Here is a 15722-nt window from a genome sequence, read left to right as displayed (position 1 = left end):
TAGGTCCCGGGCTTGGAATGTGGGAGACCCTGGTTTACTCCCTGAATCAGAGTGAGGTGAGATTAAAACAATCTGCTTTGAATGAGCCGAACAGGGACTTGACTTCTGCATCCCAGCTCGGTGCCTTCCCCATTGCCTGCCTTCCTTCAAAATCTTGAAAGTTGCCATGCGAGGGAATTGTCGTCCTCCAGTCAGCTGTCGTTAAGGCACAGAACTGGGATACTAGACTATTCTGTTCCTGGCTCTGCTACAGTCTTCCTGTGTGACCTTGGCCACGTCACTTAAATGTTCTGTGCCTCAGTTTCCCCAACTGTAAAACGGGGCTGCTAGTACTTCTCTGCTGCACAGATGAGGATAAATACATGATGATTGGGGGCCTTATAGGTTCCTAGGTAGCTATAATAAATTAGGTGACACACACATCTTTAAGGTTCTATATTTGATGAGCGGCAAGAAACAGTGGTGGGGATTACAGTCCCAGCAAACTGTCTGACTTGTGCGGCAGAGAAGGGGATGGGGTAGCTAGCAATTTCATATGCAGGTTAGTAATGGGTTTCTTTAGAAAGTATTGCTTTTATTGAAGTTACAAATTCAGTGGTGGGTGAAGTGAACCCCAGGAAACTGTATGTCACGTTCATCTTTAGGTCACCTCCTCTGAAAAAAAGCAGTGAGCTTTATTTCACGCCCTTTGCTCAGGGGATCATATTCCACCACTTGAAGGAGAAGGGTTTCCTGCGGACGTTGGTGCCGCAATGGATCTCCCCGGAGAGGGTGTGGTAGGAGAAAAAGTCATTGATGAAGGTGCAGGTCAGGCCCAGCGGCTCCAGCAGGGAACGAACGTTCTCTTCCAGGCAGCACCGCCCGTCGACGATCGGCCCAAATGGCTTCGGAATGCCCAGGTGTTTCCCCAAGACGATCATGTTCACCTGTAGCCAGGAGAGGAAAGAGCGGATGGGAGCACTGAATATACTGTTAGGCCAGCCAGACACCTTCCTTTGCGGATTTCACTGCAGTGTCTTCTGCATAACTCCAGCGTGACGACAAGAAAGAGCGCAGAGCCAAGTGTTGGGGGATACAGTGAGGACTCAGCCTACAAAACTACAGCGTGCAGCTAGATTCAAGCCACAAACCTCAGCTGCAGATCCAGCTCCAGGCACCCCAAAGTTTGGTGTGAGCCCCTCTGCTACTGAGAGTTTTTATTTATTTTTTTTAAAACAAGGCGTCGTATATTGACTCCTCGTTATACAGACCCCGCACTGACGAGTCACGCACAGAATCGGGAGCTTGCTGAATAGTTTTAAGCTGAGGATCTCAAAGTTGGGCCCCAGCTTAATGCTGAAATTCTCGTAGGCACTAGCTCCCTTTCCTGTTTGTGACTGGGAGAACACTTCCCTTCCCATGCGTGATTGTGCACGGCAGGAGAGAGGGTCCATGCCACGGCCCAACAGCCCCCTGGCACCTACCGCAATTGCCCTCCTGGCCAACGACAATAAGAAAATCAAGGCCGCTGAGCCGTTCTTAAATACTATCTAGCAGCTGGAAATGGGAAGGAGCCAGAAACGTGTAATTTCTACAGTTCCTAACTGATGGGGGGGAGAACGTTTTGAGTCACATGGCCTTGCCTGAGCCAACTGGATTGTGTTTAGCCATCAAGTAGCAGATGCTGTCTCCATTCTTATAGAAAAGAGTGTACCGTTAATGGAAAGCAACTCCCATGGGTGTCCCTGGCCATGCTGCAACCAGGGTTAGCTAGTCTCTACCAAGGTCTCCTTGGCTATGCCTGCACTGCAGTAAAACACCCGTAGCGCCGAGTCTCAGAGCCTGGGTCACCTGACTCGGGCTGCAGGGCTAACATCACCAATGTATATGTTTGGGTTGGAGCCTGGGCTCCAAGACTCTCTCCCCTCGCAAGCCCAAATATTCAGCCCAAATGTCTCCACGACTATTTTATAGCCCGGTAGCCTGAACCACATATGCCCAAGTCCGCTGAGCCTGGCTAGCCACGGCCCTGCCTCGGCTCTGATTGCAGCGTAAATGTACCCTCTGGGTCTGACTACACCAGAGCTGCAGGTGGAATTTCCAGCTTGCGGAGACGTACCCACGCTCGCACTGGTTGAGCTAGTGCACTAAAGATCGAAGTGTGGCTGAAATCCAAGGCACGTGCTCGGGGTGGCTGCCCCGTCCTGCTTCTATTTTTTAGCAGGTTGGCTCAATCAGAACTAGCGTGGGTACGTCCTTCTAGCTCCAGCGTGGACGTGCCCTGCGTGGCAGAAGAGAATGATTTTGCTCCTCTGCACAGACAGGAGGCAATGCTGCCCAGGCAAACTGTAACGCACCGTTTTAGGATCCATTTTTATTTTTGGCTATTTTTAATTATGAATCACCGATTATCATGGTGGTGCCTGGGGGCTAAGATCAGGACCCCCCCTATGCTGGGCGCTGTCTGAACACAGCCCCTACCCTGAAGTACACCTGACAAAGGGCCTGACCTGAAGTCAATGGAAAGGTTCCCCCGACTTTAATTGAGCTTTGGAGTGGGCCCAGAAGGCAGGCCAGGCACCTAAAGGAGGCAGCATTGTCTAGTGGAAAAAGCAACTATACTGAGACTCAAGAGACCTGGCTTCTATCCCCTGCTCTACCCTTCACTTGCTTAGTGACCTTGGGCAAGTCTCTTCCCCACTCTGTGTCTTAGATTTCCCCATCTGTAAAGTGGGTGTAATGAGACTGGCCTCCTTTGTAAAGTGCTTTGCAATCTATTGATGAAACGCACTAGGTACTGTTAATTAAAGCAGCATTGCCAACCCCAAGATGAGTCTGCATATGCAATCCCCTCATCCGCCCCACCCCCCTAAGACCCCAAATCCCATCACACTGGATTAAAAATCATGTAATTTTTTGCAATAATAAATGTTTACTCTTTTGGATTTGCCTTTGGCTTCCAAGCCATTAGGGGACTTCACATTTTCAGCTTTCCTTCACAATCATGAGGGTTACAAAGTGAAAAAGCAGAGATTCTCTTGCATTCACTTGACTCCAGTAGTTGGCACTTTATGGAAAAACAGCTGCCCCAGAAGAGACCGTGCTACTCGCAATAAAATCGTGAGAGTCAGCAACAGTGATCCTAATAAAACTGCAAGAGTTGACAATGCTGTGAAGGAGGCTGGACTCTGAATGGGCTGTCTGAGGAGGAGGACTGGTCACGAAGATTAGCCTTGTACTCAGCAAGGTTTGAATGTTTTCAGCGAAACCCAGTCCACAGAGAAGAATCCAATAGAACGGGATGAAATTTTTCAGGTGAAACTGTTTTTCTGGTGAAAAATGCATATTTGGCAACACTGAAATTTTTGTGACTTGAGGTTGGTTTGGCCAAATTGGAGAAACAAAACAAAAGTCTGGAGAAACCCTGTGTTTTGTGTTGACATTTTTGAAATGTTTTGATTTTTTTTCAGTTCAAAGGGACTTTTTGTTGCAAGATTTCCTTTAGTTTTGGGTTTTTAAATCAGAACTATTTAAAAATAGTCCAAACTGAAACACTTCATCTGAACCAAAACCTACTTTTTAACCCCTAGAATTGCAAGAAAACGGGAGAGACCCTTGTTCCTACGGCTCTTACCATGTCTGGGAAAAAAGCAGTGGCTTCCTTGTTGATTACGGTGAAGAGCTGGGGGAGGTCAATGATGTCTTTCTCGCTCAGGCCCAGCTCGCGTTTCAGGATGTCTCTGTTCCAGTCGATGCAGCTCTAGGGAGGAAGGACAAGGTCACAAAACCCTTCCTCCTACAGGCAGCCCTGGGAGGAGCAGTTTGGAGAGGCAGCGTTTTTGCTGTCTGTTCAGTAAGAGACAATGTGGGAAGTAAATTGGGAATTGAAATGGAGAAAGAACCTCGCCTGGAGGGCCGGTTGTGGCGGCATGTGAAACCCAATACCCAGCCATGAACCCAACTCTCCCCTTGCTAGGGCCTTATATCAGAGCTGAGCTAAATCGAGGCAAAGTCTTCCCCGGCTATTTCACTGGTTCTCCGGCTCCACTGTGAATCTGGACACACTCGGCGCTTCCTATGCTCTCTCTCACCTGTCCCAAGGGTTGCAGTGCAGTAGCCCTGACCTGCTTATTGTCGGGACACAGCCATTTCTTCTACTTTGGCCACAAAGCCACCTCCTCTTCCCTTCATACATGACCCATTTTTACTCAGTACTTCATCCCCTTTGAGCTAGACCATGGCCCGTTGTGAGTAAAAACAGGACAGTCTGAGTGCAAGAATCTCAAAAAATGTCAGATTTTCTTAGTAGTGGCAAAATCCTATTTTCAATGTGGCTGTATGTATTTTGAGCAGCCCCCTTACACCAGCCTCTCTAGGCCACGTCTCCAATCTGCCACAAACTGCTTCCAACCAGACATTTTCAGTAAGGTTCTCACGTGCAACAGTGATCGGTTCTTACACCGGCACCTAGATGGACAGAAGGTGGGTCAACTGGGTTACCAGAGTCCTGCATCCAATATCGCCGAGTTATTGCTTTGTCTCCTGTCCCTACCTGAACGTAGTCGTTCTCCCACCTCAGGGTTTCATTGGCCAGAATCTCATCTATTGTTGTTGTGGTGACTGTCTCTAACTCTGCAAGAAGAAAGAAATTTAAGAGACGAATGAAAATTCATGTGCTAAGCAGGGATGTACATGTGACCTACGTGCATATGTAGATCTAAGAGCCTCGTTTCAGCTGGTCAGAAAATGGTGTGTTTTTCCCCAGGGGAAGTTGTGACAAAAAACAAAGCAAGTGTCATTTATGTCAACATTTTCCATGGAAAATTTGAATACTAAAAAATTTAAAACTCAAAAAAAATATGCTGCTGTCATGCCTCATGGTGATTGTAATTCGGCTGCCTCAAACTCGCATTCTCCTCAACAGATTAGGTACCTTGGTAGGACTACATGTCCCATGATGCACTACAGTCTCCCCTCTTGGAGAGGGGAGGCGGTGCATCATGGGAAACCCTGGCCATGGTGTAGCATGGGAGATGTAGCTTATTCCAGGAGCCTAGTCTATAGAGAAGATTTGGACATGAGGCACCACGCAGCACAACCAAATAGAAATTTTACCTTTTGGGGAGAGGCGGGGGGGAAATGAAAAATCAAAAGTATTCCATGGATAAACTTTTTCCTCGACAAAATTTCTTGTAATTGAAGACTTTCTGTTAAAACAGTTTTGACAGGAAGTTTTTGAGCAGCTCTTTGCTGAGCTGTCCTGTGCCCGTAGAACAGCTTGTTGAGGCAGGCCTGTTCACCACAGACGGAAACTTCCGGATGGTTTGTTCTAATGTGTGAAGTGGTGCAGGAGAGAGAAAAAAGATGAGCTATCCTACCTTCAAACATCCTGGCTTCTCCATAGCCCTCTTCCTGCTTCTCTTTGAAGAGCTTGTAACAGGCACTGGGGCTGGCTAAGAGCAGCCGAAAACCCTGACAACAGACAAACCGGTTCATTGACAGATCTTTGCCATTCAATCACATTTCACATTACAAATCCTCTGCCCAGTGGGTTCAGTCTACAAGGAACGGTTGCAATAGTCTGGATCAACAGGTGTGGTACCCACGCTCATTACACCCTCCCTGGAGCAATCAGTTTTCTGGAGTGAGGTAAATTCAGCTTGAAAAGAGGGATCTTGCAGAGGAGAGTTCCACATGTTTTGACCTCCCTAAAATGTTCAGGTGTCTAAAAAGCACACGGCAGTGCTGGAGCAGACATATGCTCTGGGGGTTTGAGGTCTCACCCAGTGAGCAGTATGCGTCTGCCCAAGGCCAGTCCGAGACGTCTCACCCAGTGTGTGGTACCTGTCTGCCCGGGGCTGGTCCCAGATGTCTCACCCAGTGTGCGGTACCCATCTGCCCTTGGCTGGTCCGAGACCTCTTGCCCAGTGTGCGGTACCCATTTGCCCTGGGCTGGTCCGAGACCTCTCACCCAGCGTATGGTACCTGTCTGCCTGGGGCTGGGACAAAGCTCAGGAATTCATCCACGTGACCCACAAACAACCAGTCAGAGTAGAGCTCCACAGGGGCCTGCACTTTCTGGGCATAGAGGAAGTCCCTGACGGCCCTTGTCATCCTCCTGCCGCCAACCCTAGAGGCCAAAGGGAAGCAAGAGAAGAGCCAGACACATTCTTCAGTTAAGAGCAGAATGGGGATGCAAGGTGGACAGGGCCAAATTAAGGCATAACAGTTACAGGCTCATGGCTAGGCCCCCCGCCCCGGGAGTCAGATGAAAGTAAATTTCTAAGCCCTCATGGCTGCAGAGGAAAGCTTGAAAACATGACGTGAGTGGAACTCATGCAGGGACGTCTGCCTGAGTTTGCAGAGAACCTGAAACGACTGCTCTGAAAAGACCAGCCGTGTGCATCTCAGGGAGGAGCTAACCCCATGACTCACTGATCTGGGGGCCCCACCCAGCCAGCGGCCCTGGGTGTGGCAAGAGGAGAAGAGAGCAATAGTTCTGGCCTAGTCCCATACCCAACAGCTCCTGGGGTAAGTACTGGGGTGGGGTAGGGGAGGTAGTTAGGAGACAGCTACTCTTTCTCCTGCCTCTGTGGGAGGGCAGAGCAGGCCACCCTCAATCCAAGCAGGGAGCAACACCATGAAATGGAGATGGGGCACGGGCCCCCTTGTCATGACATGCCTGTTACCCCAGATTCCCTTCATCTAGCACTAAAGGCTGATAAACTCTAGATCAGTGGTAGGCATGTAATTGCTAACCTGACCGCCCCATGCAAAGTGTAAATACTACTTTGTGGCTTACGTAATACGTTGCCAGGAAGCTGAGGCCAACAACTTGAATCATCCCGAAATCGTCTCAACTGCAACTTGTCTAATGTGCACCTAGAATCCGCCTCGATTAGGCCAGGGTTCCTGGTGATGCTGCTTTATTTGGCCGCTTCCGCCAAGGGCTTGCAGCCTGTCTTTTCATTAGCTACGTCTGTGCAGCGCTCAGCACGAGGCCCCGATCCCTGATGACTTAATCCCTAGCTGTGCCTAATCTTGCCTTAGCGCAGGGGGATGGACAAGATGACCTCGGAGGTCCCTTCCAGCCCTGCATGTCTATGGTTCTACCACCGTCGTATGCAGTGTCGTTGTAGCCGTGTTGGTTTCTGGATATTAGAGCGACAAGGTGGGTGAAGTAATGTCTTTTATCTCTTCCTCAAGCCCTGTGTAAGGTCGAAAGCATCTCTCTCTCCCTGGGGAACCCACCATGGCCCTCGGTGGACTGTTCTAATGGTTAATGACTCTCACATTAAACGTGCCCCTCGTTCCCAGGCTGTGGCAGCCGTGGCACCTCCGATGCAAAATCACACAGAAAATACCGAGGCCAAATATAGAGCAAAGCTTGTTTTTCAAGTGATCCCACATCTCAACCTGGCCAGATCATGGGCTTGTATCACTGCAGAAGCCTGGACATAATTATTGCTTGGCCCCATGCTGATTAGCTCATCAGATGCTTCAGGGTAGCTTTATTGGGTACAGGTTGCAGGACATTAGGCATCGAATAAGGGATGTCCACTAAACTGGAAACCCAGTGGTTAAAATACTTGGAAGTCCCTCTGATGCGGGGCATGTCATGAGGTACTTCTGAAAGCTCTTTGAGGCAGAGACCAGCTTTTTGTTCTTGGTTTGTACAGCACCTAGCACCTTGGGATCCTGGCCCAAGACTGGGGCTTCTGCATCCTACCACAATGCAAATAATAAATGATAAGCCTAATTTGTAGGTGCTCCATCAATGTAAGACTGTTCTGTGATGAATTAAGTGAAGGACTGCAGCAGTAGGCATGGAGAAATTCACTGGTTATGGCTGCCGACTGTCTGCATATGAACAAGCAATTCAGTAGTTAAATGTCTGTCTTGTTGTGGGATGGGAGTAGGTTGTACCCCTTTCTCTGGGTGTCTATCTCCAGGGCTGCCACTTTCCCTATTGCCATGCTTCCCTTCATCCTCTGCTCCCCTGACACTGATATTCCACGGATGCATCTGGAAAGCTTGTAGCACTTGCAACTTTGTCTTATTGCCACATCTACTCCTATTGAGCTCAGCTGGGAGGAGATGCTGGTCTATTCTCCCTAGGCACATGCTGTCCCGAACCATGCTCATGCCTTTCACCTGGGGAAGCTGCTGCCAATGAGGATCCTTCCCAGTGGATACTCCTTCCCTTTGACGGTCACTGGAGGGCTGACTTCCAGGTTCCCAAAAGAGTCGAGGCTGGAGACTCTTTCGTTATAAGGTTCTCGGGTCACGTAGCCAAAATCGGGGCCCTTCCAGGGAATAAGATGACAATGAAGTTGAGAGCAATGAATTGCTTAACGCGGACAAAGTGAGGCCCAGGCCTTAAATGGACATGCTACACAAGATACACTGCACCCTGCTGCAATTGAAGCAGTTAAAGTCACCGCCTCACGGGGCTGGTGTTGGTGCTAAAAGCTCTGTCTGGAGTGGCCAAACAAAGAGGCACCATGGTCCAGGGGACCAGGTACAGCATGGCAAGTCAAACCTACATTATTCTATTCCCAGCTCTGCCACCAACTCCCTGTAAGACCTTGGTTGAGTCACTTTGCCTCTCAGTGCTTCAGTTTCCCAATATGTAAAATGAAGGCACGCTCCCCTCACCCTTTGCAAACGACTTGAGGTCTGTGGATGGAAAACCCTACAGAAGCCTATGCTTAGTATTGTGAAAGTAGAATGAATTATATTGAAATTATAATTCTTTAAAGAAATGCTACTTGAAGGGTTTGTTGAAATATAGTTGTCAGGAAGAGAAACATTAAGGAGTGTGAGACAATGGGTCCTCAGACTAATTAGCTTAGAGCTCCTACTGAAAACCGTCAGGCATCGGACATAGTGCTGGCAGCAAAAGGAGGGACTTGTGCTCTCATTGGAAAAGACTGCTGTGTGTATATACCAGACAACACCAATGAGGTAATAGATCGTGCTAGCCACTTAGAACAAATCGCATATCTTCCCCACGAAGAGCCAAGTTCTTTATGGAAGTGGCTAAGTAACCTTTTCAATTTCTCTGGCATAGGAAACTGGTTGTTTCAGGGAGCCCTAACTCTCCTGTTTGGAATCCTAATAATTTTTGTATGTTTTCAGTTACTTTCCTGTTGTATCCAAAATTGTGTCAGGCATGCTACACAGATAGCTGCCCCAAACCAGAGTGCTAATTTGATGATTTTAAATATCACTGATGAACAAAGAGATAAAGAACGCTTGATATTTGGAACCCAGTCATTGCTGGTCATTGCGTAGCTTGACCAAAAGGAGGGATTGTGAAAGTAGAATGAATTATATTGAAATTATAATTCATTAAAGAAATGCTACTTGAAGGGTTTGTTGAAATATAGTTGTCAGGAAGAGAAACATCAAGGAGGGTGAGACAATGGGTCCTCAAACTAATTAACTTAGAGCTCCTACTGACCTAGAAGATTGGTAAATGTTAGTATGCAAATAAGATATGTATGTATATTTGTCAGTTTCTGCTTCCTTTTGTCTTTTATGTTAAATTGTCTTTGGCTTATTTGTATAAATAAGTTAGCTTGAGCCTCAGAGGGGGACTCACATATCTGGGTGCATTGGCAAAGCGCTTTGCTAATAAACAGAGTGGTCTGACAAATTATGTGAGTCCTGAATCTGACTTTGACAGTATTTTGAATACAAGTTAACAGGGCTGCACATCTGGCTGTGAAGAACAGAATCTGAGTCGGTCCTACAGCCCTCCAAGGAGTCAGAATCTCATCGCAGAGGCACGGAGCTGGACGGAAACCAGATTTTCTATTTCACCAAAAATAAGACACGTCAACATTTTCTGCTAAACGAAACGACCCCAAAAAGTTTGTTTTGGGTCGATCAAAACATTTTGATAAAATCACAACATTTCATGTCGATTTTTGAACTTTAAATAAAAATTATATAAAAAAGCCCAATGAATTTAGTCTTGAAAAATTCTTTCGGAATGAAAAATCCAAATGTTCCATTCTGAAATACACTTCATTCCATTTTTTAAATTAAATTTAGTCAAAATCGATGCATTTTTCAAAATGTCTCAATAGCTGAAAACTGCAATTTCTATCCAAAAAACCCAAAGCCTTTCAACACAAACTTTCCAACGAGCTGGTGTTAAATTGAGGGCTGGCACCGCTAGACAGCGTCACATACCAAAATGCTCTTAAAAGGGAAGTCCTGCAGCTCTTGGTCCCTGGGTGAGTCGAAGACCACGGGAAACGTTTTATGGGGAGCCTGCACATAGCCAAACTCCATCTCGTCCTGTTAGAGGGGACAAAGAGAATGGCAAATAAACAGCCAGCCAATACGGGGCTTGAACCAGAACCTGCAGAAGTGATTGCTGTTGATTTGGATGGGCTTTGGATCAACCCCACACGGGATTGCGGTTGTACCGTTGCTGAACAGATGCAGGCAGGTTCTTCGTTTCGACCCAGCCTGTTCTTGGAGCTACATCTTTAGAGTGTTAGCTCCACTCCTCCAGCTTTGAACCTCGCTGGTTTCATCCAGGGACCCTTGTGATGCAGCAGGACGTGACTGAGCTTTGTGGCCCGCTTCCCCCGCTGCTCTGCACTGAGTGACTGACTGCCGCATAACAAGGGCACAAAACGCCACCTGGCAGCCGTCAATGACTCTGCAAGGCAGCAGAGACGCAGGCCCCGTGCATTTGGCTTTCCCATTCCCGGTGGTATGACCTGGATCCAGCGGTCGCTGCGGTTCTCCACCTCCGGGCAGATGGTCAGCTTGCAGTGGGCTTTCCTGGCGAGTTCGCTCACGGCTTCCACAAAGTCGGCGTTGTCGCTCACACTGGGAATGAAACGGGGGAGGAGAGTGAGGCCTAAACTAGGGGACAGACAGACACCTTCCCGCCAGCCCAAAAAAAACCCGTCATTGGGGAGATCCCAGCAGGTCCAGGTCAAACAACAGTGGGGAATGGATTGGCCAACCATTATTTATCCAACAGGGGATTTGGTATGTTAACGAGGTGCTAATTGGCTTGGTGCCTGAGAGTAGCCAAGCCCCTTTCCTGGGTATCAAGAGAGAATTTTTCACCCATCAGTCTCACTGCCACCACTTGGGGCTTTTGGCCCAGGTGTTCTTGCCCTCCCATGGCACAAAGGTGTGTTGATGGAAATGGTCCAGGCTATAATCAAGTGATTCCAGGCATGATGGGTCCAGGGACAGTTGTAAGGTCTCCACAATCTGACTTCATGTGCCTAAAGAGGCCCATACTAGTATGGGTCTTTGGGGGTGGCCTCTTCCAATCTGGCTTGCTCTTAAATCCCAGTTAGGCCCTTGGGGCTTGATCCAAAGCCCATTGAAGTCAACGGGGCTATGCACGTGTGTGATGTTATGCGTGTGCTGAAGGGCTGCGCTGGACCAGGAGCAGAGGGCTCAGCACCTTGCAGGATCAAGCCCCTGGGTAGAAAATGACAGCTCAGCCCATTTTCCCAGGGCAATTGACCCATCCTGCCCTCACCTGCAGACAAAGACCTCCAGAGGCCGCTGAGTGTTGGGAGTCATTATCCAGGGAGCCATGTGGAAAACCACCGTGTCTGTGAAAATCGGGGTCTCGGGAAGATTCTATGGGGGGGAAAAAAACAAGGGGTGATTGATGGATCTTAGTCCAACTTCAAAGATCTCTCTGGAGCAGGGGGGAGATCCCTGCTTGCATGTGGCCTCTACCATCTCTGCTACGTCATCCCCACAGAATCTGGAGGGCAGTGATGCCTTTTATCATTCCCTTTGCTGCTCCCATGCATTTGGCCCTTTACCCCACTGTAATTCAAGCCTCTGCCCAGAAGGAAGGGGAAACTCAGGCCTGGCTCAAATGGCAGGAGACCTTGATATAGTTGCTATTGAAAAGCAGTTTCCTCCTGTTAAGTGTTTAGCATCAAAACCCTTGGCTCAGCTAGGGTAGCTCCTCATCCAGCCAGGACATTTTCGCCTTCTCCTACCAATGTTATGGCCCCCAGCATGGGTCAACCCAATGACCTTTGCTGCCGAAGCCTGCAACCACGTCAGCTAAAGAAGCAATTCTGTTAGCTGGCGGCAGTTGTAGGTAGTTATCCGGTAGTGAACCAGCTACTGCTGTAGACTCACCACACTCTCTTTGCCAGCGTGTTTCATTAGTACCGAGGCGGTTGGCACAGCGATCTCCACAGCAGCAGTTACGGACCAAGCAGCCCATTGGGAAAGCATACCACTCACGTGGAGACCGCGCCCAGCCCTGCTGGTTTTAGGGGCCGTGGGATGTGTTATTCCGATACTGTTCCGTTTCCATCCCCCCTCCCCAAATCCTCCAACAAGCCTGCCTAGAAGCAGCTTTTCCTTTGGGTGGCCCACCAGAGACACCGATTCTGCAGAGGCTAATCCCGCAGGCTAGCAGCCAGCGGCCTGGCACCAGTGGCAGGACTCCAAAGCTGAACCACTCCATGACCAAAACGTCCAGCGCAGGGGAGGGGGACACGAGCCCGTCAGTCCCCATGACTGGATCTCCTACACCCAGGCTGTGCGGTGCTCTGGCTTCCTCCGGTGGTGGTCATGCCACGTGCAGCAGTTGACAGGCCTGCCATGGCTGAACCTATGCTCCAGCATAGAGCTCAGGCTTTAAGATCAAGCGGGCCACGGCTCAGTCCTTGCTGCTGCTGAGCCACCAAGGGGCATGGTGGACTGGCAGCACCCCCGCTAGAGAAGCCGCTCTGCAGAGCTTTCGTTCTCTCCAGCCCAGATAGGCGCAGGCCAAGTGAGCGCAGCGGCTTACTGTACCTCAACTGGGGCGTCCAGCAGCGTGACATGGAAGGACACCAGCCCTGAGAAGTCAGCGTCCGGGAAGGCAAATCCCTCCACGTAGAAGGTGTCCTGTTCTTGTCCGCTGGGACGATCCACTATGTAGGAGAGCTCATCTGACCCCAGCACGTGCTCATACTGGTGGAGAACGTCATCACCTACGAATGTAGAGAAGTATAGTGATATGTCGGGGGAACCACACTGAGTACAATGGAGCTAGCAGAGGTAGCTCACCTGTTCCCAGCTCCTGGGGATCAAGCTTCCAGACATGACAGGAAGTGCATTGTTGGACGATTGGACTAGACCTTGCATGCTGTGTGTGTAGGGCCTTGTCTACATGGAGAATTAGCCCCAGCATTGTGGCTGCACCAGTGCAAACCCCTCATGGAGATGGGCGAAGCCATGATTTGCACCAGTGGACCAATTTCCTCGCAGGAGTTAAATCCACCAGTGTAAATTGCAGCCTACACTGATGCAAATACACCAATGCTAGCAACTGGGGCCAATTTTCATGATAGAAAAGACCAGAGCGAGTGGACTTAAAGTCTGATTACTTCAATCTCATGAGAGGTGCTTTACAGGCCTGCATGCGGTCTTGCTGGCTCTGCATCAATCTCTAGTTTGGACTGGAATTTACAAGAGGAAAGGCCGGGGGTTAGAGGTGATGTTACCCAAAGCCCTGAAAGCAGCTTCATAATCTTTTAGAGCTAGTCAGAGAGCATCCAGTCAATGGTAGCCTTGGGATTTCAGGTGTGAACCAGCCCCATCAGCTGCCCAATGTATTTGGTTGGATGAGTAGTTTTCAGGTGATGGATTTGAGAACCAAACATAGAACATAGGAGCCTAGCTAATGACAAACAGTGGGCAGTGCATTTCAGCTCTGAATTCATGAAACTTTCAGGATGGGTGAAGGGTTTCAAAAACATCTTAGAAGTCACTGAATGTTCACAATGAATAGTGTGACCCTACGAACAGCAAGACAGATTGGAGGGGTTTATTCACCATTGATTTGCTAACCTGCTATCTCCTCGCACTCCATTATTACAGCAGAATCCGGGGCAGCCCCAGTTTTGATCATTTTATCCATTTACACAGCACGGGGGTGCGGTTGCACCTAGGAGCTTACTGACAATATTTAAGAAGCATCACTTAAATATACCCATATTGGGTCCACCCAAGTAACTGATGCTCCCAGCTGCAGAGAGGCTAATCCCAGCTAATCTTAGCCCTGGTTTACACTATGAGTTTAGGTCAAATTTAGCAGCGTTAGATCAATTTAACCCTGCACCCGTCGACACAACGAAGCCATTTTTGTCCACTTAATAGGCTCTTAAAATCGATTTCTGTACTCCTCCCCGATGAGGGGATTAGCGCTGAAATCGACATTGCTGGGTCAAATTTCAGGTAGTGTGGACACAATTCAATGGTATTGGCCTCCGGGAGCTATCCCAGAGTGCTCCATTGTGACCACTCTGGACAGCACTCTCAACTCGGATGCACTGGCCAGGTAGACAGGAAAAGCCCTGCAAACTTTTGAATTTCATTTCCTGTTTGGCCACCATGGCAAGCTGATCAGCACAGGTGACCATGCAGATCTCATCAGCAGAGGTGACCATGGAGTCCCAGAATCACAAAAGAGCTCCAGCATAGACCGAACAGGAGGTACTGGATCTGATCACTGTATGGGGAGACAAATCCGTGCTATCAGAACTCTGTTCCAAAAGACAAAATGCCAAAATATTTGAAAAAAATCTCCAAGGGCATGAAGGACAGAGGCAATCACAGGGACCCGCAGCAGTGCCGCGTGAAACTTAAGGAGCTCAGGCAAGCCTACCAAAAAACCAGAGAGGCAAACAGCTGCTCGGGGTCAGAGCCCCAGACATGCTGCTTCTATGATGAGCTGCATGCCATTCTAGGGGGTGCCCCTACAATTACCCCACACCTGTATGTGGACTCCTGCAAGGGAGTCTCAAGCAACAGGGATGAGGATTTTGGGGACAAGGAAGATGATGATGAGGAGGAGGTTGAAGATAGTGCACACCAGGCAGCAGAGAAACTGTTCCCCCTGACAGCCAGGAACTGTTTATCACCCTGGAGCCAATACCTTCCCAACTCGGGCTCCCAGATCTTGAAGGCAGAGAAGGCACCTCTGGTGAGTGTACCTTTGTAAATATAACACACAGTTTAAAAGCAAGCGTGTTTAATGATTAATTTGCCCTGAAGACTTGCGATGCATTCATGGCCAGTACAGCTACTGGAAAAGTCTGTTAACATGTCTGGGGATGAAGCGGAAATCCTCCAGGGACATCTCAATGAAGCTCGCCTAGAGGTACTCCCAAAGCCTTTACAAAAAGTTTCTGGGAAGGGCAGCCTTATTGCATCCTCCACTTTACCACGGCAGGCCAGTAACACATAGTCTGGCATCATTGCATCAGAAAGCCTGGCAGCGTGTGGTCCCGGTGTTTACTGGCATTCAAGCAACATCTGTTCTTTATCTCTCTGTGTTATCCTCAGAAGAGTGATATCATTCATGGTCACCTGGTTGAAATAGGGGACATTCAGAGGTGGCCGTTCCTGCTGGGCTGTTGCCTGTGGCTGAAAATAAATCATCCCCGCTGTTAGCCACATGGTGGGGGGAGGGATGAAGCGATCATCCCAGAGAATTGTGGGGGGGAGGGGGTTAGTTGGGTTTGTGCTGCACGTTAACCTGAAAACATCAGCCCCTCCTTTTAAGTAGCCAGCGTGTCTTTCTCAATTTTACTCTCCCCTTTTTTCCTCCCGCAACTGCAAATGTTTCAACGCTGCCACTAGCATCTCCGTCCCAGAGGCTAGCGCAGATAAGAAGGTGAAAAAAAATGCACTCGCAATGAAATGTTCTATGAGCTCATGCAGTCCTCCCAAACTGA

General features: G+C 48.9%; 1 protein-coding gene across 1 annotated transcript in view; it reads right to left on the bottom strand.

The window, feature by feature from the left end:
* Positions 1-435: 435 nt before the first annotated feature.
* Positions 436-15722, bottom strand: part of LOC140900069 (protein-arginine deiminase type-3) — a 42543-nt gene continuing 27256 nt past the window's right edge. The window contains exons 7-16 of the mRNA XM_073316642.2: positions 12796-12974; positions 11507-11610; positions 10722-10833; positions 10183-10290; positions 8134-8285; positions 5965-6109; positions 5358-5451; positions 4532-4611; positions 3614-3739; positions 436-926 (exon numbers count right to left, since the gene is read on the bottom strand). Coding sequence (XP_073172743.1) covers positions 693-926; positions 3614-3739; positions 4532-4611; positions 5358-5451; positions 5965-6109; positions 8134-8285; positions 10183-10290; positions 10722-10833; positions 11507-11610; positions 12796-12974 — 1334 coding nt within the window. The 3' untranslated portion in view covers positions 436-692. The remainder of the gene's footprint in view (positions 927-3613; positions 3740-4531; positions 4612-5357; positions 5452-5964; positions 6110-8133; positions 8286-10182; positions 10291-10721; positions 10834-11506; positions 11611-12795; positions 12975-15722) is intronic.

This window comes from Lepidochelys kempii, chromosome 18 (genome assembly GCF_965140285.1).
Source record: "Lepidochelys kempii isolate rLepKem1 chromosome 18, rLepKem1.hap1, whole genome shotgun sequence".
NCBI lineage: Eukaryota > Metazoa > Chordata > Testudines > Cheloniidae > Lepidochelys > Lepidochelys kempii.
The sequence above is the reverse complement of the archived record's forward strand: the minus strand, read 5'-3'. Positions and strand labels throughout refer to the sequence as shown.